Source organism: Theropithecus gelada, chromosome 14, assembly GCF_003255815.1.
Source record: "Theropithecus gelada isolate Dixy chromosome 14, Tgel_1.0, whole genome shotgun sequence".
In the NCBI taxonomy this organism is placed as follows: Eukaryota; Metazoa; Chordata; class Mammalia; order Primates; family Cercopithecidae; genus Theropithecus; species Theropithecus gelada.
In genome coordinates, this window is record NC_037682.1 from 70,171,042 (window position 1) to 70,195,774 (window position 24,733).

A 24,733-nucleotide genomic window follows, 5' to 3' on the forward strand; every position below is an offset into this window, starting at 1 on the left:
GGGACGCGGTCAGAGTGGCAGCTCGCGGGGTGGCCCTCGCTCCGGCTCCGCCCCATTTACAGCACCTCGCCCCTCCCCACGCTTCGTCCCGCAGCCCCGGGGCCGCGCCGCACAGTCGGGCTCCCTGGGTGCATAGAGCCTTGTGCCAGGCAGGGTGGGAAGACTGGATTTTGCAGTGGAAGCAGCATCTCTTCCATCTAGGACCTGGCTGAGGGCGTCCCCACCCTGGGGGGAGCAGAGGACCAGCCCTGACCTAGCCGGGCCCAGCCCTGTCCTGCCCGGCCTGAGCGCCCCGCCCAGCAGCCGGCTCTGCGGCAGGGCCCACCCAGGTCCGGGAGGTAAGGGGGTTGGGGGCGTGTGTCTGGCTTTGGGGGGCGGTGTCTGCACACAGGCGTTTCGAGAACCCTGGACTTGCGAGCCCAGGGCTGGGATTCGGGAGATGTGGGTGCATCCTGGGCCTCACTGTGTGACCTTGGGCGAGTAGCTACTCCTCTCTGGGCATTAACCCCCTCCTTCTCCTATTGTATGTCGAAGTGATCCTGCTCCCTCCCCTTTCAGGTAAGAGGACATTCGCACCCAGGACCCAGTCCATTCGCTCGCTGGCTTTTCGTGGGGCCCTCCAGCTCAAGCGTGGGCTGGGCGCGGGTGCACTGGAGGGAGGCAGGTGGCCGAGCTGGGGCACAAACTGGGGGGCCCGAGGCCACCATTGTTTGGAATGGGTTTTTCCTATTCTCAGCATGCTGGGCCCTGGGATACCCTCCCCCAGCCCCGCTTACGGCTCTGGCCCTTGCAAACCCGAGACCCTGATGTGTCAGCTTGGTGCACTTCTTCCAGAAAGCTTGGGGTGGAGTGCGGCCCTCACAGGTTTGTGAGGGGTGGCCCCGCAGGGATAGGTGTGTGTGGTGGGTTCCTGAGGAGGAAGAGCTGTTCCTGCTTTCTTCCCTTGTCTCTCCTCCTTCTCCTTTAAGGAAGAGCAGTTGCTTTTTACCAGTGAAACCCTTTTTTCTTTTCTTTTTTTTTCCAGGAGACAGTTTGGTGGCCCAGACATGGGCCTCCCAGAGTAGGGTGAAGCACTTCTTCCCAGGGTTGCCTTGGGTAGAAGTTCAGTTAAAAAATACCTACAGAGATGCTGCCATTCAGACACCTGAGGGGCCAGAGATGGAGGGCACCACCTAGTGTCGGGAGGGGCAGCCTGGTACCCCCAGGCAGCTCTGGCTCCCAGGGGAGTCAAAGGAGGAAGGCTGGCCGCGAGGGTCAGAGAGGGGAGAAAATGAGCTCCTCAGCTCTTAGGTGCTGAGCAGGGGCTGGGAGGGGCTGTTCTGACCTGGAGCAGGGAGAGGTGGAGTAACGCCATGAAGCCTTCTTTTCAGGTCCTAGGAGATACCGTGAGCTTTTGACCTGAAGGCTAACCAGGAACAGATTTTTTTTTTTTTTTTTGGTTTTGTTTTTTTTATTTTGTGCTTTTTCTTTTGCTTTGGTGGTTTGAATGATTTCTAGAATGGCTAAAGCCTCAGTCCAGTCCAGTGACCTCTGTAGGGGCTTTCTTGGCTGATGTTTAAGATTTCAGGGTTTTTGATATGCAAGACCAGGTCTGGGCAAAGGAGGGGGCAGTGACTGGACCAAAGTTTAGGCCAGTTTCTGGAAGGTACTTTTCTGGTCACATCCTTGGTTTTCTCTCATCTTGCTGTCACATGTCTCACATGAGTCGCTTGATGCACCTTCACTGACACCTCAGTCCTTGGTTCTGCACTGGGCACTGGGCTCAGAGACAGGGATTGGACCTCTGCCAAGGGAGGTCCCAGCGTGGTGGGAGACAGACATGGATTCCAGTTACACTGCAGAGGGATGAGGATAGCTAAGAGGGCCTTGGAGGCCAGAACTTTAGACACTTGAATTGTGGAGGGAAAAAGAAAGGCTTCCCAGAGGAGAGGGCATGTGACCTGGGCATTGAAGGGTGAGTCAGAATTTTTCAGGAGAGAAGAGGGAGAGGCCCTTTTTCAGTAGAGAGGACATTGTGCAAAGTAGCAGTCAGGAAAAAGCCCCCTGCCCCAATGTCTGCAGAGTCTCCACTGAACAATGTCGCTTGAGTTCATCTCCATCCCTGCCCCACATCAGCTGAGTGTCACAGAAAGGGCTTGCATGTCCGGCTCAGGAGTTTGGACTGTATTCTGGGTCCAAGGGGCTGGATCGTGTTGAGAGTTCTGAGCAGGGGCATGGGCGGAATGGTGCTTACCGTGTAATAAACTCCATCTGATGCTGCTGCACGGCGGGTTGGAGAGACCGAGGAGGGATGATGAAGCCTGAGCGGGGGCCCAGGGCGTGGCAGTGGGGCTGAGCATTGGAGTTGTGTACACACACACACACACACACACACACACACACACACTGGGTGCTTTGGGCTGATGGAGATAAGTCAGGCTTCACTATGCAGGAGCAGAGATCAGTCAACAATCAGCAGAGACGCTGAGGGTCATCTGAGAGGAACAGGTGAAGGGATCTGGGCCTTTTGGCGGAGGGATTGGGATTTTCCTGAGTGCTCACTGCGTGCTGTGGTGCGTGCTGGTGTTGCTGGGACCCCCCTCAGGCTGTCATGCCGGTAGGGCGAGGGGTATGAGGCAAGGGCTTGGGAGGAGCAGCAGCGCTGGCTGGGAAAGGCTAAGGGGTGGGCAGGTAGTCCCCTTCTATTTGGGCATTCCAAGGATCAGAGGCGAAAGAACACCTACCTCCATGGTGGCTGGGCTAGACTGGAAGCCTGGACTCTGTTCTCCAGGACACATGCCTCTGTTGGAGGTTGGATTGAGGGAGGGGATTAGGAGATGGGTTAGGAGGCCACTGTACTAGTCCAGGTGAGAAGTCAAGGGACTGATCCTGTGTGGGGCTGGGAACACCGAGGCGGCAGCGAGGGCTGGTGGAGGAAGTGCCTTGGAGAATCAGCGGGATCAGCAGTGCGTGTCTCCTTGTCTCCTTTCCCTGACAGTGTCTGTGTCTCCCGTCAGTGCCAGGTGGCCCAAAAATAGACTCATGACTGCCCGGCCCTCATCTTTTTTATACCTTGTCTCAACCCTGTGAATGGCAGGCTTGGAATAGTCCCCATTTTCCAGATGAGAAGGCTAAGAAGCTGGGCAGGGACTCGCCCAAGGTCACCTGATGACTTTGAAGCAGAAAACCTGTGTCTTACGCTTTTCATGCAGGCTCTCCTGGGGGACGATACGGCTGCTGTTTGCTGCTGTGGTTGGTGCGGGGCAGCTGTCTCTTGAGTCAGAGCCAGCATGGACAGGCCATCTCCCCACCTGGGGCTTAGCAGGCTAATCCAGCCCTCCTGAGGGAGGCAGAGTGCAGGTTCTAATCCTGCCTTGCCAAGGCCATGTTCCTCTACCTCTCTGAGCCTCACTTTCCCCATTCCTGCCAGTGGGATAGCTGGCCTTGTCCTGCCTTCCCTGGCCTGATGGGGCCAGGTGAGGTGCAAGCCTCTAAAACCCTTTTGTGTGAGTGCATCCAAGATATTGAGTGGGTTTGCTGGTGACCATGGTGACAGCTGTCCTCAGACTGCCTGCGTGGGAGTTGGGGCAGGTGGGCAGGGCTTGCTTGCTGTGGCCAGGCTACAGACTGAGCAGAGGCTGCTGGCTGGCCTTGGAGATCAGAGCTCTCATGGAGCAGCTCTATTTGAACTGTCAGCTGCCAGCCTTATGTGGTATTAGGTAGAACAACATGAAATTGCCAACATTTGATCATTCAGTTTTATGTGGTTCAGTCTAATATCATTTGTCCCCATTTTACAGAAGAGAGGCTCATGGATATGATTCCTGAGGGTCACACAGTGAGTCAAGGCTAGAATGTAGGCCTCCTCATTCCTAGTCTGGCTCATGGATATGATTACTGAGGGTCACACAGTGAGTCAGGGCTAGAATGTAGGACTCCTCATTCCTAGTCTGATACTCTTTCCACTCTTTCTGGTACTCTTTCTACTACCAGAGTCTTCCCTGTCCCCAGAACTCCATTTCTGCCTGCCCCTGTGCCCTCTTGCTTCCCACATGATGCCAGTGCCTCATGGATTAGGGTTTCTTCTTGGCTGCCTGAGTGCCAGGATTTCTTGGCATCCTGGGTTGAAAGCAAATCCACTAGCCATCCCAGGGGTCTGGGAGGATGGACTGTGTGTGTGAGAGAGGTCGGCCACAGCAACTGCCTTGTCACAGGCACTGTCTAGAAAGGGGACCAGGGCTGACGGGAGAGTTAAAAAAATTTTTTTTTTTTTTTTTTTTCTTTTGAAACAGGAACTCACTTTGTCATCCAGGCTGGAGTGCAGTGGCGTGATCTCAGCTCACTGCAGCCTTCGCCTCCCAAGTTTAAGTGATCCTCCTATCTCAGCCCCAACTACCTGGGACTGCAGGTGTGAGACACTGTGCCTGGCTAATTGATGTAATTTTTTTTTTTTTTTTTTTTGGGTAGAGACAGGGTTTTGCCACGTTGCCCAGGCTGGTCTCAACCTCCTGAGCTCAAGCCATCCGCCCACCTCGGCCTCCCAGAGTGCTAAGATTACAGGTATGAGCCACTGTGCCCAGCTGGGAGACCAGTTTTTAAAGACACTTTATAGGCTTTTTGAGATTATGCCTTGCAGGGGCATCCTTACAAACATTTCTGCCTCTCCCATCAGACTGGAAGCTCCTTCAAGGCAAGGACTTTGCTTCTAAAGCAACAGGAGTTGACATTTTCTGAGAACTTCCTTGTGCCCAGCTCAGAGAGCCTAGGTAACCTTTATGGGAACCAGAATGTATCCCAGATGAGCCGCATTCAAAGAGTCAAAACAAAACAACAGAATTGAACACATCATTTCCCTCATTTCCTCATTCAGGAAGCTTAGGATGGACCCTAAACTTTTTCTTTTTCTTTTTCTTTTTTTTTTTTTTTGAGACACGGTCTCACTCTGTCGCTTAGGCTGGAGTGCAGTGGCACATCTTGCCTTACTTCAGCTTTGACCTCCTGGGCTCGCCACCACCCCTAGCTGGTGTTGAACTCCCGGGCTCAAGTGATCTGCCTGCCTTGGCCTCCCAAAGTGCTGGGACTACAGGCGTGAGCCACCGCGCCCGGCTGCATCTGAACTTGTAGCAGGTGCCCAGGTGCTTCTGAGGCATCCAGGCCAGGATTTGGGAACCACTGATCTCTGCCATGGCTACAACCTCTAACCAACAGCGAACTCTTCAGAGGCACACACTCTTGGCATGAGAGATGCTAGCCAAGACTAATAAGCCCTGGTCCTTTTCTGGTGGAGCTCACAGCCTGGTGAGAGAGAGATATTTAAACAAATGGGCCCTTTGCATCCTAACACGTGCAGCAATGGAGGTTAGGTCACAGCTGAGAACTAGAACAGAGCAGGGAGCTCACTGGGCCTAGTACATAGTTGGGGTTCCAGAATATCTGTGATTCTGAATAAAACTTTCCAGTTTATTATCCAGGAAATTTAAGGCTTGTCCACACTCTAGCTCCAGTTCTCAGGCATAAGAGTAGTTTTTACTGAGCCCATAAGTTTAAACACCTACTATATGCTGAGTCTTATATCAGGTCCTGCCTAGATTGGGGTTATACATCGAAGCAAAGAAATGGTTCTGCCCTCCAGGAGAGGCATTAAGTGCTAAATGTTAAGAGAGCAAGCTGTGCTCATGTGAACCTGCATGAGAGGGCTCAAAGTGGATTGGTGTGGGACAAAGGCTTCAGGAAACAGGCCAGATGGAGAAGGGCAGAAGGAAGGCTGTTATGGCTCAGAGGAGTAAGGTAGAGATAACTCACACTGCACCCTGCATTTTTTGCTCATCCAGCAAATGCATGTGTGCTGTGCACTGTGCTAGGTGCTGGGGATACTGTGGTGAACAAAACCTGAAGCTGCCCTCAGGAACCTTATACAGCGTTGGAGGGGAGGCTGACCCCAATCAAGAAATCATGACAAGTACTACCAAGGAGAAGGACAAGATGTTCTAATTTTTAATAAGAGAGATTGACCCAGGCAGGGAGATCAGGCAAGGCTTCCTTGACGAAGTGACTTTCAGCTGAGGTCTGCAGGGGGAGGGAAGAGCATCCACAAAGGCCCAGGGGCAGAGGGCACACGGTGAGCCAAGGGTGGCAGGCTGGTGTGGGCTGAGGCAGGCAGAGCCCTAGGTGTGCAGGGCTGGAGCGTGGAGACGAGATGCTCCGCTTTGGTGGAGGGGACTGGGACCCACATCGCGCCAGTACTAACTGATTCCAGCTGTAATGGAAGAGGCCACAGGTGATTGTAGGAATCAAGGGAGGGGGATGGATTCCCACCTGGAGGACCAGGGCTGTTCTCACTGAGGACAGGTGCTTTAGATAGGCTTTGAAGGAAAAGACGCTTGCTTGGTTGTGTGACAGCATGGTGGTCGTGGGGGGCTCAGGAGATAAGGACGTGTCAGGCAGAAGGCGCAGCACACACATGAAGTGGAGTCTAGCCGAGGGGTAGGGCACTGGGGAGGGAGCAGGGAGTTGAGGCAGAAAGGAGGAGTGCGAGGGATTCTGGGACCTCTGTCTGTTCTCCCTTAGGGCCTCTTGCCCTTTCTCCACAGAGGTGTGATTTTTTTGTGTCCGCCCCATCTCATCTCCCCGGTGGGCATGACTTGGCTGAGACTCTGGACAGCAGCTTCTAGATCCCGCTCCTACCTGCCCTGAGAGTGGACAGGGTCACCAGGGAGGCCTGGGGAGAGAGGGGCAAAGGGGTAAGGATGGGGAGGGGGCTCACGTAACTTTGTGCGATTAAAGGTGCTTAGCAACCGTATCTTCAAGTCCCTGGGGTTAATTTATTTTGAGACACGGCCTCTGTTGCTTAGGCTGGAGTGCAGTGGGATGATCGCCACTCGCTGCAGCCTTGAACTCCCAGGCCGAAGTGAGCCTCCCACTTCAGCCTCCAGAGTAGCTGGGATTACATGTGTGCGTCACCACTCCTGGGTAGTTTGTATTTTTTGTAGAGACGGGCCTCGCTGTTGCTTAGGCTGGTCTTGAACTCCTGGGCTCAAGGGATTCTGCTGCCTGGGCCTCCCACAGTGCTGGGATTACAGGTGTGAACCATCACGCAGGCCCCTGGCGTTTATTATGTGCCAAGTGTTGTGCTTTACTTCATCAGGATAGCTTGCAGTGAAATGACGTCCTTGCCCCATTTCACAGATGAGAAACCTGAGGCCCAGAAAGTTTGAGTCGCTTGCCCTAAGTCTCAGCACTCGGGGACTGCACCGGGAACTCTTGAGCCCCGCGGTTGTCGGGCTGTGACCTTGCTCCCTGTCCTCCGCAGCGCGGGCGCCATGGACAAGATCTTGGAGGCGGTGGTGACGTCGTCATACCCGGTCAGCGTGAAGCAGGGGCTGGTTCGGCGCGTGCTGGAGGCGGCGCGGCAGCCTCTGGAGCGTGAGCAGTGCCTGGCGCTGCTGGCGCTGGGCGCGCGCCTCTATGTGGGCGGCGCGGAGGAGCTACCGCGCCGCGTGGGCTGCCAGCTGCTGCACGTGGCCGGCCGCCACCACCCCGACGTCTTCGCAGAGTTCTTCAGCGCGCGCCGCGTGCTGCGCCTGCTGCAGGGTGGCGCCGGCCCCCCGGGCCCCCGCGCGCTCGCCTGCGTGCAGCTGGGTCTGCAGCTGCTGCCCGAGGGGCCCGCGGCCGACGAGGTGTTCGCGCTGCTGCGGCGAGAGGTGCTGCGCACCGTGTGCGAGCGCCCGGGGCCCGCGGCCTGCGCGCAGGTGGCACGGCTGCTGGCGCGCCACCCGCGCTGTGTGCCCGATGGCCCCCACCGCCTACTCTTCTGTCAGCAACTGGTGCGTTGCCTCGGCCGCTTCCGCTGCCCAGCCGAGGGCGAGGAGGGCGCCGTGGAGTTCCTGGAGCAGGCCCAGCAGGTGAGCGGGCTCCTGGCGCAGCTGTGGCGCGCACAGCCCGCCGCCATCCTTCCCTGCCTCAAAGAGCTGTTCGCGGTCATCTCCTGCACAGGTGCGTGTGCGGCCGGGGCAGGAGCGCGGCAACGTCGAGGTCCTGGGTGGGCGCTTGGGCAGGTGGCTGTACGTGCGGATCTCTGCATGCGGGCGCCCATGTGGCCCGAGTGTGCCAGGGGCGAATGCTCAGGTGGAGGACTGCAGCCTGTCTTCATGTAGGTGGCACAACTATCTAGAACACTTGCTGTGGGTCCTCTCCTGCAGTAGGTGTTGGAAATGTAGGGAGGAGCACGCTGGTGTGAGAAGGACACGGGTCAGTGTGGCTAGAGGGAGGAACAGGAAGTTGAGCAAACCACAGGATTTGGGGCGGGGTAGCGGGCGTCATTATGGCCTTCGGGTTAGGTGAGTTTGATAGAAGCTATCACTTTAGAGCCAGGAGTTGACAGATTGGTGGCACCTGGCAGCAGGGGCAAGGTTCCCTGGGCAGGCAGAGGTGAGGGTCTGGAGAGGTGATGGAGTCTGCTGTGCAGACTCGGAAACGTAAAATCTTGATCCTCCATTGACAACCATGGAACTTAGACTACAGTGCAAGTGAGTGAAAGCAGATGTGTGCCTTCCCTGATGATGAGGCTCTCCAGGGGAAGGGAAGGGAATGCACCCGGCTGGGTGAAGAACTGAGGACAGTAGACTTCGAGAAGGAAATGCTCTTTCCCATCTAGGGCTCTGTGCGGCTCCACTTGGAGTATCTCCTTTCTCCAGTCCACACAGCCCTCCCACCTTCTCTAGCCCCAGCGTTTCCCCTTCTAAAGGCCTTGCCCTTACACCCACTGTTGATCAGTGCTTGTCTGTGCCCAGCACAGGAATAGCCTCAAGGCTGTGCTAGTGAAGGTTTGTTGAGTGAGTTTAGGTGGAACCAGAGACTTTGCTTGCTATAGGAGAGGAGGTGGCCTCTGCTGTGCTCTTCGCAGAGGCCCAGCCTGGTTCGTTGGCTGCTGCAGGGCATGGTGTGCTGGGGGAAGGGAGGAGGCCTGCCTCCCTGCTGAGCTCAGCCCTGTCCCCTGTTTCAGAGGAGGAGCCACCATCTAGCGCCTTGGCCAGCGTGGTCCAGCACCTCCCATTGGAGCTCATGGATGGTGTTGTCCGGAACCTCAGCAATGATGACAGTGTGACGGACTCGCAGATGCTGACTGCCATCAGCAGGTGGGACGCTGAGGCTGAGCCATGGTCAGGGCTGGGGCCCCTCCCTCTCTTCCTCTCAGAAGCCCCTTCTCCTGGGTGGGACACTGGGCTAGATTTGGAGTCAGAGGGCCCAGGGCCTCATGCGTGTTCCATCATCCATCCTTTCTTGAGCCCTGCTCTATACCTTGCCTGGGGCTGGATGTGGGGAATACAGAGAGCCTGGCCTGGTAATGCTGTCAGGCCAGGTACCAGCAGTGTGACCCTGGACATGCCAATGAGCTTTCAGCCTCAGTTTCCCCCTCTGTAAAAGCAGAAGTGGGTGGTGGCATAAGAAGCTGTCAGGCGTCCTTGGGGTTGGGTAAGAAGTTGAGAGTGCTTCATGAGGTGCTTTCTGAGTGGGGCAGACATGAGAAGCAGAGTTTGGGTGCTGTTCAGCTCACAGAGTCCTTGCATATCCCCCACCTCATCTGAACGTCCTCCTCCCTGTGATCTAGACGCACCTGCCTGTCCAGTTGTCCCAGAATATGCCGCCTCCCCTCCTCCCTGCAGGCCTTTGCCTATGCAGACCCCGTCCACCTGGCATGCCTCCCTCTGCCATTCTTTCCATCCCGTGTGCAGATCCACCGTCTCCGTAGGGCCTTCCTGGATTCCTTGCCTTTAGTGGGTAAGAGTGTGGGCTCTCAAGGTAAGTTGCTAGAGGTCAAATCCCGCCTCTACCACTTCTTGCCTGTGTGACTTTGGACAAGTTACTCAACCTCTCTGTTTGAGTTTCCTCAACTGTAAAATGGAGTATAACCAAACCCATCATCTAGGGTTGTTGTGAGGATTAAACTGAGTAAAACAAGAGAATACACGTAATGTGCCTAGAACTGTGCTGTGGGAGCCGCCATTATCATCATTGTTGTGACTTTGCTGTCACGGTTCTGTCTCTTTCTAGTACAGTCCGCTGAGTCTAGGCTGTTTTCCTGAGCACTGACAGCATGGCAGCTGTGCGCTCAGCCTGCACAGGCAGGCTGTGTTGTGGGGTCCAGAGGGGCTGATACATGTAAAACTGATGGAATGTCCTGCTCAATGGTGAATACGACCTAAGTGTTAGCTGCTGTTATCTCCTTTAATCCATACAAGAACCCTCTGAGGGAGGTATTATCCCCATTTTACAGAGGAAGAAACTGAGGCCCAGAGCAGGGAAGTGGCTTGCTCTGGGTCACACAGCAAGAGCTTGCTTCTGGAAACCAGAGCTTCTGGCCCAGGAGCACTGCCCTTCCAGGCAGAAGCAGCTGAAAGCCTTGTTCTGGCACTGCAACCAGCGTGGAGGGGCGAGGCTTGGGGTGCCGAGAGGGCCTGGCTCCCTTCCTGATGGGCTGGGGGCCTCAGTGTCTGGCAGGTGGCTATGCTGAGCTCATGCTTTTCCCAGCCGTGTGTGGTTCAGCCCACAGACCCCAGGGCTGCCCTTTCCAGGCGTGAGTCAATGTGGGAATGCAGGACATTACGGCTGGCCCCTGGGCTGTCCTCACCCCAGCATTTTGAGTGTCCCTCGTCCCTGTGTCACTGTCACTCCCCTCACCAGGATGATTGACTGGGTGTCCTGGCCCCTGGGGAAGAACATTGACAAGTGGATCATTGCACTGCTGAAGGGCCTGGCTGCTGTTAAGAAGTTCAGCATCTTGATCGAGGTTTCGCTCACCAAAATTGAGAAGGTTGGTGCCCCGTCCTAGCCCAGACTTACAGCCTTTTGCACTAGGCTCTTGCCAGGGGCGGTGCAGGTCTCGGAGGGCAGAGCATCGGGCCTCCCCACCAAGCTCGCTGTGTGACCTGGGCGAATTCACTGCCCCTCTCTGGGCCTCAGATTCTCCCCGTTAGTTTCCCTGACTGCTCATCCAAGTATGTGTGTCTGACTTTTGGTCTGTCCATGCATTCCTCAGAAATCTATCTTGCTGTCCATCTTGCCATCTGTCTGTCCATCTGGGTCTGTGAGCACCTCAGTGTTTATCCCTCTGCGTGGGTTTGAACTCTGGTGTCTCTGAGCCCCCTCTCAGGCCTGTGACTGCACTTGGCCTCGGCAGCTCGGGCCTGGGGACTCCTGACCAGGGCCTCTCTTCTAGGTTTTCTCTAAGCTGCTGTACCCCATCGTCCGGGGAGCTGCCCTGTCTGTGCTCAAGTACATGCTCCTGACCTTCCAGCACTCCCACGAAGCCTTCCACCTGGTAAGGGCCCTGCCTGCTGCCCCTGGGCTCCTGGTGCAGGTCACTTGGCTGAGGCCAAACAGCTGAGGTGTGGGCTCTGGCCTCCCTTTGGCTGTGAGGAGAGGAGTAGTCATCCTATTTTGCAGATGAAGAAACTGAGGCAGGGTGTCTTAGATCATATGTCTGGGAAAAGGAGTCACCTGCCTGCAGAGTTGAGAGCCCCATCTGGGTCAGGGGACAGTGGTCAGGTGGGCAAGCCTCCCTACCTCAGAGAGTGCTGCGTGCTGTCAGCAGGGACCACAGCCCCGTGTCTCAGGTGGGCGGGTTGGTGCTGAGCCTGACCCAGCTCTGCTCCCACAGCTCCTCCCTCACATCCCCCGCATGGTGGCCTCTCTGGTCAAGGAGGACTCGAACTCGGGGACCAGCTGCCTGGAGCAGCTGTCAGAGCTGGTCCACTGCATGGTGTTCCGGTTCCCGGGCTTCCCAGATCTGTATGAGCCTGTCATGGAGGCCATCAAGGTGAGTGACGGTCCCCTACTTGGGCCTCGCCCCACTCTGACAAAGGTGCCAGTGTGGGCCTTCCTGTGGGCCATACCACAGCTTGGTGGCAGTCCCCGTCACCTCCCCAGGTCCATCATGTGCCTCAAGCACACTGAGCCACTCACGTTCCCCAAGTGCCCGGGCTGCCTTATGGCTGCTCTGAGCTTTTGCACGCACGGTGCTCTCTACCTGTAAACCCTTCTCTGTCACTGTAGTGTGGACATTAAAACACTTTCACTTTCTCTGCTCTGCCTGGACAGCTCCTACTTACCTTGTAAGTCTCTGTTCTAGTGTTACTTCCCTCAGGATGCCTTCCCTGATCACTGTCAGTACTCCGCTGCCCTCCACCAGGCTGGACTCGGGCCTCGCTGGGCTCCCACAGTCTTGGTACATCCCGCTGTCACATGTTGTCACTGTCTGCCTCCCTTGCCAGACTGTGAGCACTCCAGACCAGGGATAATTTACAATTGTTCACATGACTTTACTGATGTCCTGCTCTGCACCAAGCCCAGGCTGGGAACTGGGGGCACGGGCGTGAAGCAAACGGAGTCTCCTCCATTGAGGGGATCGCAGCCTAGTGAGGGTGACACACTTGGATACAAGAAACTCTGGTCGGAGCAGCTTTTGAAAATGTCTACAAGGTTTGGCTTGAGAGCAGCCAGAAACCAGAGGAAGGAAAGATCTGCAGTTACAGAAGACAGATGAGGCCTCATTAAGCTGGGCTTGACAGGTTGCTAGGATCTGACAATGACTGACATCTGTGGCTACTGCTACACTTGACAGTGTTTTCCTGTATGTCTTCTGATGCTCGCAAGAAACCTACAAAGAAGATATGGTTCATTTCAATCTCATAGATGAGGAAAGGGAGACTTGCAGGTTTGGTGACTTGTGCAAAGTCACGGAGGTAGTGAGACATGTAGCTGGAGTCTGGACGGCAGAGCCCTTCCCCATTGCCTGATCGAGAAGGCAGGTTGGGCGGGGCGAAGGGGTCTAGGTAGGCGGCCCTTGCAGAACCTTTGATTTGACTTTCACATCTGCAGCACAGCAGACGAGATAACCTGAAAAGTGTCCTGCTACAAAACAGCTAGAAATGCTTGTTAAAATATAACCAACATCACTTTAAGTACATAGCTGAACTTGCAAGAAAGTAAGGGGGAGTCCCCAGGGGCCAAAAAGGAAGAGAGAACTGAATTCCAGAGTGGTAGGTGAGAAACGAGGCTCTTCCTCTGGGGTGAGGCAAGCGCGTGGGTGAGATGGCCAATCTCAGTCACAAAAGGGCTTGAGTTGGTAGGGACAGGAGATGAGACTTAGGGCCTATCCCCAGTAGGGAGTTAGCACTAAGAAGCCCACTAAAAGCCAGGACCCAAGAAAGGTTTTACCACTAGCAAAAGAATGGTCTGGGGCAAAATATGCACGTGGTTTTAAATAGACATCAGGGGAACTTTTCTGGCTTTTTCTGGGCTCTGGATTAGGAGAAAAATGTAATCAGTGGCCTTCTCTCGTGGATTTAGGGGTTCAAATTAATATCATTTTGGGGGTTGTGGCCCTTCCCCACGTTAAAAGTAGTCATAAACTTGTAGTACCCACGGGTAACCTGGTAGAAAGACATAAATCAAGCCATAAAGGTAAAGTTCTACTGAAAATTAGTTTGTAGTCCAAAAATTATAAAACACAAAGGAACAATCCTGCATGAATGACAGTTGGTAGATGCAATAAACAAAACTTCTGCTATTTACTTAGATCTTCTCAGTTTTTCAAACTAGACACGAGAAAGAACTTTTGATAATCAAAGCTGACCTCCAGTGGAAGGGGCTGCCACGATCGGCCATGAGCCCCGACAGTGGAGGCGGATAAGCGGACCTTGCTGCGTCAGGTGTGTTACCCAAGGGTTTCTACATGGAAAGGGAGGTAGGAGGAAAGCTTGGAGATGCTGTGGCTGGGTCTGTTTCCTGCTAGATTGTGAGCTGCTGTGGGCAGGAACCCTGTCCTTTTGATCTTTGTGCCTAGTAGATGTCTGTGAGCGAATGAGTGGGATATTGTTCGAGCAGGACGGTAGTGTGGAGAATGCTGTAATGAAAGTGCAGGCAGAGAGGAGGGACCCTGCCCCGGGCACTGAGGAAAATCCATGATGAGTGAGATGCAGGCTTTGCACAACAGGGGCTCATAGATTGTCTGATCCAGGGGACGAGGGGAGTCTGCACATACCTGTACCAGTAGGGGCAGGGAGTTAGGCTTTGTAAGATGATACAGATACAGTCCTTCTCAAGGACCCTGTGCCTTGAGAAGATCCTGGAAAGCTTCATAGAGAGGGGATACAGGAGTTTGATCTTGCTGGATGGGGACTAGAAAAGGACACTGTGGATGCATTGGAGGGAGAGGCATGGAAGTGGGAACGTGTGAGGTTAGTTTGGTGGTAATGTGTGAGGGGAAGGGGGAGAGATGAGAAAAACCAGCAGAGCAGTGCCTTGAAAACTAGGTTGAGCCACTCGGCTAGATCTGGGCTTCTCGAACGTTTCCATCCAAGCACTTGATGTCAGAGAGGGGAACTCACCCAAAGCAGCCTGACATGAGCTCTGAGTTTCTCTACAACCTCACTTTCTCTCAAAGACTCAAGTATATATGTTGTAATTATAAACATGTTTTAATATTCCATGTTTTTCTTTGAATGTTAGAAAAGATGGCTTCACATTTGTTCTGTGGCTTTGAACACTCCTTTGTACGAGCCAGTTTGAGAGGCGAGGCAGCAAATTATAGGATTTTACTGCTTATAAAATTATTTTGCATGGGTTCTATGAGTACATCCTTTTGTACATATACCTTTGTAAATAAGCTCTGGAAAGTTCTCTGACTTAGGCAGATGTATCAGGTTATGGCAGTTTCTCTGGGAGCTGTGGTACTTGCCAAGGGAGCCATCACATGTCAGTTTCTAGTAACATTATTAGGTTCTTAAGTGATTTTGAAGTTTTTATTTTCTTGAGTATAAAGTTACCTTCTTTGGGAATAATGGCATTTGATTTTGTTCCTAGCATGGATATTTTTGCATCTTCTCCGTGTGTGCACAGATGTGTGGGGTTCTGTCTGCCTTTTTGCCTCCATTTGTTCATGTTGTGGGGTAGGGGGGCAGACAAGTAGGGCATTAGATAGGGCATCATGAAAACAAAAAGGAAGGGACGAAGAAGATACTGAGCCTGTATCTTATCTGTCTCCCCGCTGGCATCTCCTTGGTGTGTGTGTGTGTTTTTAATCATCTGTGAGAAGTGACTGCTCTGATAAATTATCCGATAAATGATCTTGGGAGGTGAATGAGCAAAAGTGTTAAACCCCACTGGGTGAGCAAGACCTTTTGTGGGAGCCACAGGATGTGCACTAGGAAGACGAGGGCTTTGGATGCCGAGCTGTTTTGAAGCTCTGTGGAGCCTTGGACAAATCTAAGGTCTTGTGGCCAGGATCTGGAAATAAGATCAGGGCTAGAGGAACCGTTAGGAATGTTGCTGAGATCTAAGTAGCAGGACGTGGTGCTTGATGTTGCTCTTTGGAAGATACCTCTAGCATCATTAGAACTAGTGCTCGGTGGTATTCTTAGGTGCAGCTGTTTGATGTGACACAGATAATGAGTGGGAAGCATGCTGAGGACCAAGACGCATACCTCAGACCCCAGGGATGTGCCCACTGTCCTGACTGTGGGGTCAAGTTGTGGGGAGGTGACTCTTCTCTTGAAAGCTGATTCCGCAAATCTAAAAGTAAAAGGTGGAAATGGGCACATCATTGTGTGCCCGCACCATGAAAATGTAGGATGCCAAACTGACACAAGGTAGGCATATCCTCACTTGACAGATGAGGAAACGGAATCAGAGAGCCTCACCACCACCAGACAGCTAGTGCGGACCGGAGTCGGGGCTGGCATTGGCATCCTGACATCACTGGGTTTGGCCTGTGGGCCAGGGTTGGCATTGCCTGAGCTCTTTTAAGAACATGCGTATTCTTCACTTACAGTCATCCTGGACTATTATTTTCTGTCTGAATCTTCATTTTTTCCATCTATAAAATGGGAATTATGCCACCTTAAGGCAGTCATGACCTGAAAGACCATGGAGGCAGCCCATATGTCACCTGAAGGGGTTTGGAAGCAGGGGACTGTTCACACACACTCCAGAACATCTGTGGGGCGGGGGGTGTGTGTGCCTGGGAGGTCACGGGGTTGGCTGTATCTGAGAAGGCCTCCCAGAAGAGGTGATATTTTTTTGAGCTGACCCTGGTGCCTACCATCCTGCCTGCCTGCTTATTCCCTCCTCAGGACCTCCACGTTCCCAATGAGGACCGCATCAAGCAGCTGCTAGGGCAGGATGCCTGGACTTCGCAGAAGAGCGAGCTGGCAGGTTTCTATCCCCGGCTCATGGCCAAGTCAGACACGGGCAAGATTGGTCTCATCAACCTGGGCAACACGTGCTACGTCAACAGCATCCTTCAGGCCTTGTTCATGGCATCTGAGTAGGTGCTGCTTTGGAATTCCCTGTCTGCCCTTGCTTCTCTCCTCTGGGCTCTCTGATGACAGGTGGAAAGGTGTGGGGGGCGGGGGTTGGAGAGGGTGGGCCTTGCTTGCATTGCCGGCATGATTCCCTGAGGTCTGTGGGGACTGAGAGCCTCAGGCCATTGCCAAGGCAGTAGGTCAGGACTGAATGGGAACTGAAGAAGGGGCTTCAGGGGCTGGGCAGCACTGGGAAGGGGGTCTGCTCTGGACTGGCTGACATCACTGACTCTTCTCCTGGAGTCCATGGGGGTGGATTCGGTCTTCCAGAGTAGAACTCCCACCCATCCTGGTATTAGACATCTCTCTTTTAAAATGAAACCAACACAATCTTTATAGTCTATGGCCACCTATCTACCTATGGCTTACTTAAAAGATCAAAGTTTCAGCTTTGATTCAGTGAAAATAAGCTTTGATTCTGGCTTATCATATGTCCTCAAGTCAGTTTCTTTTCTCTGAGCGTCAGTTCAGTGGGAGGAGATTGGAGCTAATCTCCAAGGCTGCTGCACATTCTTCTCAAAATGCCTGGTGAAGGACTAGTTTTGTTTTTCTTTTCTAAATTCCAGTCTGCTGCAGAATATTACTTTGGTAAAATATAACAAAATGACTTACTAGAAAAACGGTCACATGCTTGTATGGTCGTTGTGATGCTAAAATGCTATGTATGTTCCTAAGTGCTCACTCAACTTCTGACCTTACCTTGAACTGAGACCAGCCAGGTGGCCCACACTTTGCCTAGGGCGCTTCCGTGCAGTGGGCTGAGTTTGGAGAGTGCATGGGCAATATGCCCGGAGCTGCTTGTGAGATCAAGAAATAAGCTGCAGCCTGGGAATTGGCTTGTTCCAGAGAATGTTCGTGTAGGGAGGGGAGCTGTCTCCTGTAGGATCAGACCCTTCCCACTAGGAGCCAGTCCACCCATCCCCACAGGGTCCTCTTCTTTCAGCATATTCCTCACATTGACCTCTGTCTCCCTCATTGGAAGGCAGGGGAACAGCTTGAGGTAGCTCTAGGGGCAGGGGCCAGGGCCCTTACAGGAGCTGTAGGAGTCAATTGGAGGGCCCAGGTCAGAGCAGGGCCTGCTGCTCTGGAGGTGGATAAATGTCTTTCCCCAGGGAAGCAGCTAAGAAGGGAGTGCGAGGGGCTGCTGCGGCTGGGATGATATTGGCGCAGATCCTGTGGCATGTCCCAGCCCTAGAACCCTGGAACCACAGGACCTTAGGACATTTGAATCTTTGAGTCCTGAAGTTATGAGGTCTCAGAGCTGGAAGGGGCTACAAGGGTCACCTTTATACCCTTCATTGTCCAAAACATGTCTGTTGTTGTGTTCCTGACCTCAGATACCCCAGCCTGCGTTGTTCACCTGCTCTTCCTCCCCAGTCCCTGGCCTCTGGCTCCATCCTGGGGTAGAAATATCTGTTCTGCCTTTGGCCTGGAGGCTCTGGGCTGCCTGTGACATGCATGACTAGAGACTCCTTGGGGGCCCACGGCTTACCCTGGGTGCCCCTGCTTTGTTTTGAAGCTTCAGACACTGTGTGCTCCGCTTGACTGAGAACAACTCACAGCCGCTGATGACCAAGCTGCAGTGGCTCTTTGGCTTCCTAGAGCACAGCCAGGTGAGTGGAGGGGGAGTCAGAACCGGGTGGAGAGGCAGCTCTGGTCAGGCCCTGACACGGACACCTTTCCCTTCCCCAGGACCTGCCTGCATCTGGCTGTCATCTCCCATGTCAGTAGCTGAGCCCCCAGCGGGTCTGGCATATGGAGCTAATTTAGTGCCCCCTTGCGGCAGGAGGAGGGCCCCCTTGAGCCCTGTCCCGTGTTGTGCTGCCCAATCTTCCCCCTTCAGCAATTCAGTCCATCGCATTATGGTGTTGCCATAGTCCATCTTATGCTGCTATAACCAAATACTTGAGACTTGGCGATTTATGAAGAAATTTATTTCTCAGTTTTGGAAGCTGGGAGGCCCAAGATCGAGGGGCTGTGTCTGGTGAGGGCCTTCTTGCTGCATTACAATGTGGTGGAAGGCATCACGGTGTGCGAGCATGCATGAGAAGGGAAAGCGGGGTGAACTCATCCTTTTATCAGGAACCTGCTCCTGTCTCAGTGTGCACCACTGGGGAAAGCAGATGGCCTGTGATAGGGAATTAATACATTCATGAGGGCAGAGTGCTCAGGACCTCCTCCCCTCTTGAAGGTCCCGCCTCTCAACACTGCTTCTCTGGGGACTATGTTTCCAACACATGCTTTTTGGAGGACACAGTCACACCACAGCATGTTGCTTCATTCTGCTGTCACTTTTGAGTACCCACATGGCCAGGCAGCCTGAGAGCTGTTGAGAGTACAGAGGTGAACAGAACAAACACCATCTCTGCCCTCACGGAGCCCAAAGCCCTTGGCCAGGGATTATACAAAGCTCTGTGTGGGGGCACAGAGATGAGTAATCCCTCCCTGGCTCATGGAGGGAAGGGAAAGGTCAGTGAGGGAGGGTTGGGAAGACCACATGGAAGAGGCGGTGCTGTATCTGGGACTCATCTTGACGGGAGAGAATGGCAGTGAGCGGAGGCAGGGAGAGCAGATTCCTGGAGGCTCGTTCATCTCTGTGATACCCTTGCCCTGCTCAGAGGCATGGACATGTGGGCTGGGATGGGTCGGGGACAATAGAAAGTGGGGAGGACTTCATGGAGGAGGCCGGGAAGTTTGAGGCCGAGGGTATGAGGTAGACCGTCAGGCCTAACCTGTGCAGAGCTGGCTGGTGAGTGGCCTCCTGCTCCTGACCCTGCCTTTCACCTGCCCTGTCCTAGCGGCCTGCCATTTCTCCAGAGAACTTCCTTTCTGCATCCTGGACGCCCTGGTTCAGCCCTGGCACCCAGCAGGACTGCTCGGAGTATCTGAAGTACCTGCTGGATCGGTAAGGGGGCCAGGGCCACGCGAAGGCTCCAGGTCTAGAAGGTCCCTGGGGGCAAGCCCAGTACCTCTGAGCTGTATTGCAGCTTCCGGGGAATAAGTGTGCTGCCTCGAACATGTGGAGGGCTTGGAGAAGGGGTGTGCTGGAAGGGCAGGGACTGAGTGTGAGGGAGATTTGGTAGATGCTGAACGGAAGTGACCTCTGGGAGGTCATCGTGTACATCTGCACACTGGGCCGTGCATCTTTGTCACTGCTATGGAAGCACGTTACATAGCTCCAGCAAGTCTTTATGTAGGGTGTGCGGGTGAGTCTAGCAAGCGTGCTGTGTGAGCACATATGTGGATGTGTGAGCGTTTGGTACGTGTGTGTGGCTGTTGGGGAAGATAGATGGGCATGGATAAGCTGAGTGCCCTGGAAGGGGACCCACATGTACATATAGAGACTCTGCTCCCTGCCCCAGGCTGCACGAAGAGGAGAAAACAGGCACAAGGATCTGCCAGAAACTCAAGCAGTCCAGCTCGCCCTCCCTGCCCGAGGAGCCGCCGGCCCCAAGTTCAACCTCTGTGGAGAAAATGTTTGGAGGCAAGATAGTGACTCGAATCTGCTGTCTCTGCTGCCTCAACATCTCCTCCCGGGAGGAGGCCTTCACGGACCTCTCTCTCGCCTTTCCTCCTCCTGAGCGCTGTCGCCGCCGCCGCCTGGGCTCTGTGATGCGCCCTACAGGAGACATCACAGCCCAGGAGTTGCTCCCAACAGCCAGTGCACAGGGGCCAGGCAGGGTGGGTCCTCGGAGGCAAAGGAAACACTGCATCACAGGGGACACCCCTCCCACCAGCCTGGACATTGAAGGCCTGGACTCCAAGGAAGCTGGTGGGCAGAACAGTCAGGAGGAAAAGGTAGAGAGGGATGAAGAACGGAAGGAGGAGGGAACGGAGAAGGAAGAAGCGGGGGAGGAGGAGGAGGAAAGCACCAGAGGGGAGGAAGAGAGGGAGGAAGAGGAGGAGGTGGAAGAGAAGGTGGAGAAGGAGACAGAAAAGGAGGCTGAGCAGGAAAAGGAAGAAGACAGCCTGGGAGCGGGGAGCCACCTGGATGCTGCCATCCCCTCTGGGGAGCAGATGTGTGGCTCTGAGGGCTCCCGCTCTGTCCTGGACCTGGTCAACTACTTCCTGTCCCCCGAGAAGCTGACAGCAGAAAACCGCTACTACTGCGAGTGGTGTGCCTCCTTGCAGGATGCCGAGAAGGTGGTGGAGCTGAGCCAAGGGCCACGCTACCTCATCCTCACACTGCTGCGCTTCTCCTTTGACCTGCGCACCATGCGGCGCCGCAAGATCCTGGATGACGTCTCCATCCCCCTGCTGCTCCGCCTACCACTGGCTGGTGGCCGGGGCCAGGCCTATGACCTCTGCAGCGTTGTGGTACACTCTGGAGTGTCTTCGGAGAGTGGTCACTACTACTGCTATGCCCGCGAGGGCGCTGCCCGCCCTGCCCCTTCTCTGGGAACTGCCGATAGGCCAGAGCCCGAGAACCAGTGGTACCTGTTCAATGACACTCGGGTGTCCTTCTCTTCCTTCGAATCTGTCAGCAACGTCACCTCCTTCTTCCCCAAGGACACAGCCTATGTGCTCTTTTACCGGCAGCGGCCCAGGGAAGGGCCCGAGGCTGAGTCGGGCTCTTCTAGAGTCCGGACAGAGCCCACCCTGCACAAGGACTTGATGGAAGCCATTTCCAAAGACAACATTCTTTACCTACAGGTGAGCTGAGCCGTGGGGCCTTTGATCTGATCTCCTGCTGGAGGGAGTTCAGTCCCATTACTGGCTTAGATAAGTTATTTCCCCTTTAAGTCTTTTTTAAAAATCCCATTCATCCATTGCTCAGTGCTGGGCATATACTGGTGGCCCAGACAGACCTAACCCCTTACTTCAAAGTAACAGACACTGAATAATGAATGACACAGGTTTATTTTTTCTTTAAGTCCCAGGGTACGTGTGCAGAATGTGCAGATTTGTTACTTAAAGGTGTGCCATGGTGGTTAGATGCACAGATCAACCCATCACCTAAGTATTAAGCCCTGTATCTGTTAGCTATTCTTCCTGAAGCCCTCCCTCCCCCGCCACCCCCAGCAGGCCCTCGTGGGTGTTGTTCCCCTCCTACCCCCAGCAGGTGTCCATGTCTTCTCATTGTTCAGCTCCCACTTACAAGAGCATGCGGTATTTGGTTTTCTGTTCCTGTGTTAATTTGCTGAGGATAATGGTTTCCAGCTCCATCCATGTCCCTGCAAAGGACGTGATCTCATTCCTTTTTATGGCTGCACAGTATTCCATGGTGTGTATGTGCCACATTGTCTATCCAGTCTATCATTGATGGGCATTTGGGTTGATTCCATGTCTTTGCTATTGTGAAATGTGCTGCAGTGAACATACATGTTCATGTATCTTTATATTAGAATGACTTATATTCCTTTGGGTGTATACCCAGTAATGGGATTGCTGGGTCAAATGGTATTTCTGCCTCTAGGTCTTTGAGGAATTGGCCACACTGTCTTCCATGATGGCTGAATTAATTTACACTCCCACCAACAGTGTAAAGGCATTCCTATTTCTCTGCAACCTCACCAGCATCTGTTTCCTGACTTTTTAATAATCACTATTCTGGCTTACTTGAGATGGTATCTCATTGTGGTGTTGATTTGCGTTTCTCTAATGGTCAGTGATATGGAGTTTTTCTTTCATATGTTTGTTGGCCACATGAATGTCTTTTGAGAAGTGTTTGTTCATCATATCCTTTGCCCACTTTTTAATGGGGTTGTTTTTTTTTTTGGACATTTAAGTTCCTTGTAGACTCTGGACATCAGACTTATGTCAGATGGGTAATTTGCAAAAATTTTCTCTCATTCTGTAGGTTGTCTGTTTACTCTGATGATAGTTTCTTGTGCTCTGTATAAGCTCTTTAGTTTAATTAGCTCCCATTTGTCATATTTTTGCTTTTGTTGCAATTGCTTTTGGTGTTTTCATCATTAAATCTTGGCCTATACCCTGAATGGTATTGCCTAGATTTTCTTCTAGGGGTTTAATAGTTTTGGGTTTTACATTTAAGTCTTTAATCCATCTTCAGTGACTTTTTTGTATAAGGTGTAAGGGAGGGGGTCGAGTTTCAGTATTCTGCCTATGGCTAGCCAGTTCTTCCAGCACCATTTATTAAATAGGGAATCTTTTATCCATTGCTTGCTTTTGTCAGGTTTGTTGAAGATGGTTGTAGGTGTGGAGTTCTGTATTCTGTTCCATTGGTCTGTGTGTCTATTTCTGTACCAGTACTATGCTGTTTTGCTTACTGTAGCCTTGTATAGTTTGAAGTCAGGTAGGCATGAGGCCTCTGGTTTTGTTCTTTTTGCTTAGGATGGTCTTGGCTATATGGGCTTTTTGGCTCCATATGAATTTTTAAATATTTTCTAATTCTGTGCATGTGAATGGTAGTTTAATGGGAATAGCATTGAATCTGTTACATTGGGCCCTATGGCCATTTTCATGCTATTGAGTCTTCCTATCTATGAGCATGGACTGTTTTTCCATGTGTGTCCTCCCTTCACTTCCCTTGTTAGTTGTATTCCTAGGTATTTTATTCTTTCTGTAGCAGTTGTGAATGGGAGTTTGTTCATGATTTGGCTCCCTGCTTGTTGGTGGTGTATAGGAATGCTAGCAATTTTTGCACAGTGGTTTTTGTATCCTGAGATTTGCTGAAGTTGCTTAACAGCTTAAGAAGCTCCTGGGCTGAGATGAGGTTTTCTAGATATAGAATCATGTTATCAATGCAGTTGTTTAATAAGTGTGCTGAAGGAGGAGCACAGGGACCAGTGGAGTCTGAGGGGGAAGAGGATGCTTCTGGGAGGGGGGTGTGTGTGTGTGTGTGTGTGTCATGCTACCCACGTGGGCCTCCTATGTGCTATTTTACTGGCAGCGGCCCAGTGAGGGGCCTGAGGCGGGTTCTCCGGGACAGCTTCTGCCATGCTGTCCAGATGAAGGCAGGGTGGCGATAGGCTCTCCATGAGGCTGACCTCATGGCGGCAGGAGGATGCGTTTTCTCATAGGCAGAGCCCATTCCTCGTGATCACGAGGCCTGTAGACAGGTTCCCATGTGGTGTGATGTGACCACCCCAGGCATCCTACCACTGAGCTGCAATGTCTCTAGGAGCCCTGATTCCTTCCGCTGTGTCCAGTCCCTGGGGACCCAGAGATGAGACTTAAAGGTGTGCTGGGTAGACTCTGGCTTCAGGGTGGGAATTCTAAGTTTCCTCTCATCTGTGTTCCCAGGAGCAGGAGAAGGAGGCCCGGAGCAGGGCGGCCTACATCTCTGCACTCCCCACATCTCCGCACTGGGGGAGGGGCTTTGATGAAGACAAGGATGAGGATGAAGGCTCTCCAGGGGGCTGCAATCCTGCAGGTGGTAATGGTGGTGACTTCCACAGACTGGTCTTCTGATGTGAACCTGCTGCCATCCCAACCCCTTCCCTCCAGGAGCCAGGTGGGGCCTGAAGGAGGCTGTGGAGGCAGGCTCAGTCCTGTAGTAGGCCTGATGGTACAGCTCATGGCACCTTAGTCCTCAGCCTGAAGAAGGATACACAGAGACTCTCAGATACGGAAGTGAGACCTAAGTCCCTCTCACAGGGGATCAGTCCCATTAAGATTTTACACCCAAGTGTCCTGGTTAACTTGAAGCAGCTGAGATGGGCACACGCGGGTCTTTGCCTCCCCCTCCCTCCCCAGCAGGCTCCCCATGCTGGAAGAGCTGATGTTCAGGAAACAGGGCTGGACCTCAGCTCTAATGTTTTGACATCAAGTACTATTTTCCTTCTGACTGCTCTACAGTATAAAGCACAGCAGGATCCAAGCCTTGCACAAAGAAGGGGGCAGTGGTACCTCTGGCTGTCCTCTTGTTTCTCATATGGGGGTACCTGCACTGTCTGTACCTTTCTGAGATGATCAGGTGGGAAGCAGCAGGGCCCCGGATCAGAGACCGAGAACTGCCCCCTTACCAAGCACCACTGCATGGTGGTGGGCCTAGTTCCTCATAGCAGGAGGCCTTTGCCCCCACATCCCCTCCACCCCAGCCTGCCTCAGTGCCTGAGAAGCCACCACTTGCATCCCCCCCTCCTGGTTAAGGTAGAGTCCTTATTTTACTGCAGAGGTGTTCCATGTTCCTCGTGAAGTGTGGTCTCTTCTGAGGAAGCTAGTGGGCTCCTCTGATTGGCCTTTGTAGCTGTGAGAGCAGCCACCTGCAGGTTGGGTGAAGTGCCCTGACACTGCTGTAGCCCCTTCTAACCGAAGAGAAGACACCCATGTTCTTAAATAAATAAAACTAGGTTCTCTGAAGCCTAGCAAGAGATCGTTCTTCCTTGGTCTCAGGGGCTGTGATAGCCACTGGATTTTTCTCACGGGGTCTGGAGAGGCTGACGGGTGGCAAGGTGAGGAGTCAGCCTGCCCCCCCCCCCCCCCCCCGG

At 53.3% G+C, this 24,733-nt stretch overlaps 1 protein-coding gene across 2 annotated transcripts; it reads left to right on the top strand.

Annotated features, from left to right (window-relative positions):
* Positions 1 to 86: 86 nt before the first annotated feature.
* Positions 87 to 24,553, top strand: USP35 (ubiquitin specific peptidase 35). Of its 2 annotated transcripts, XM_025357878.1 has the most exons (11): positions 87 to 338; positions 7,289 to 7,971; positions 8,981 to 9,113; positions 10,660 to 10,789; positions 11,195 to 11,296; positions 11,636 to 11,794; positions 16,110 to 16,303; positions 17,860 to 17,953; positions 19,139 to 19,245; positions 19,703 to 20,993; positions 23,547 to 24,553. In XM_025357878.1, the coding sequence occupies exons 2-11, from the start codon at positions 7,299 to 7,301 to the stop codon at positions 23,712 to 23,714; spliced, it is 3,051 nt and encodes a 1,016-aa protein (XP_025213663.1). In that variant the 5' UTR covers positions 87 to 338; positions 7,289 to 7,298; the 3' UTR covers positions 23,715 to 24,553. The 2 variants fall into 2 exon arrangements, with proteins under 2 accessions (XP_025213663.1, XP_025213664.1); XM_025357879.1 differs by lacking the exon at positions 87 to 338 and having other exon boundaries at positions 7,239 to 7,971.
* Positions 24,554 to 24,733: the final 180 nt, after the last annotated feature.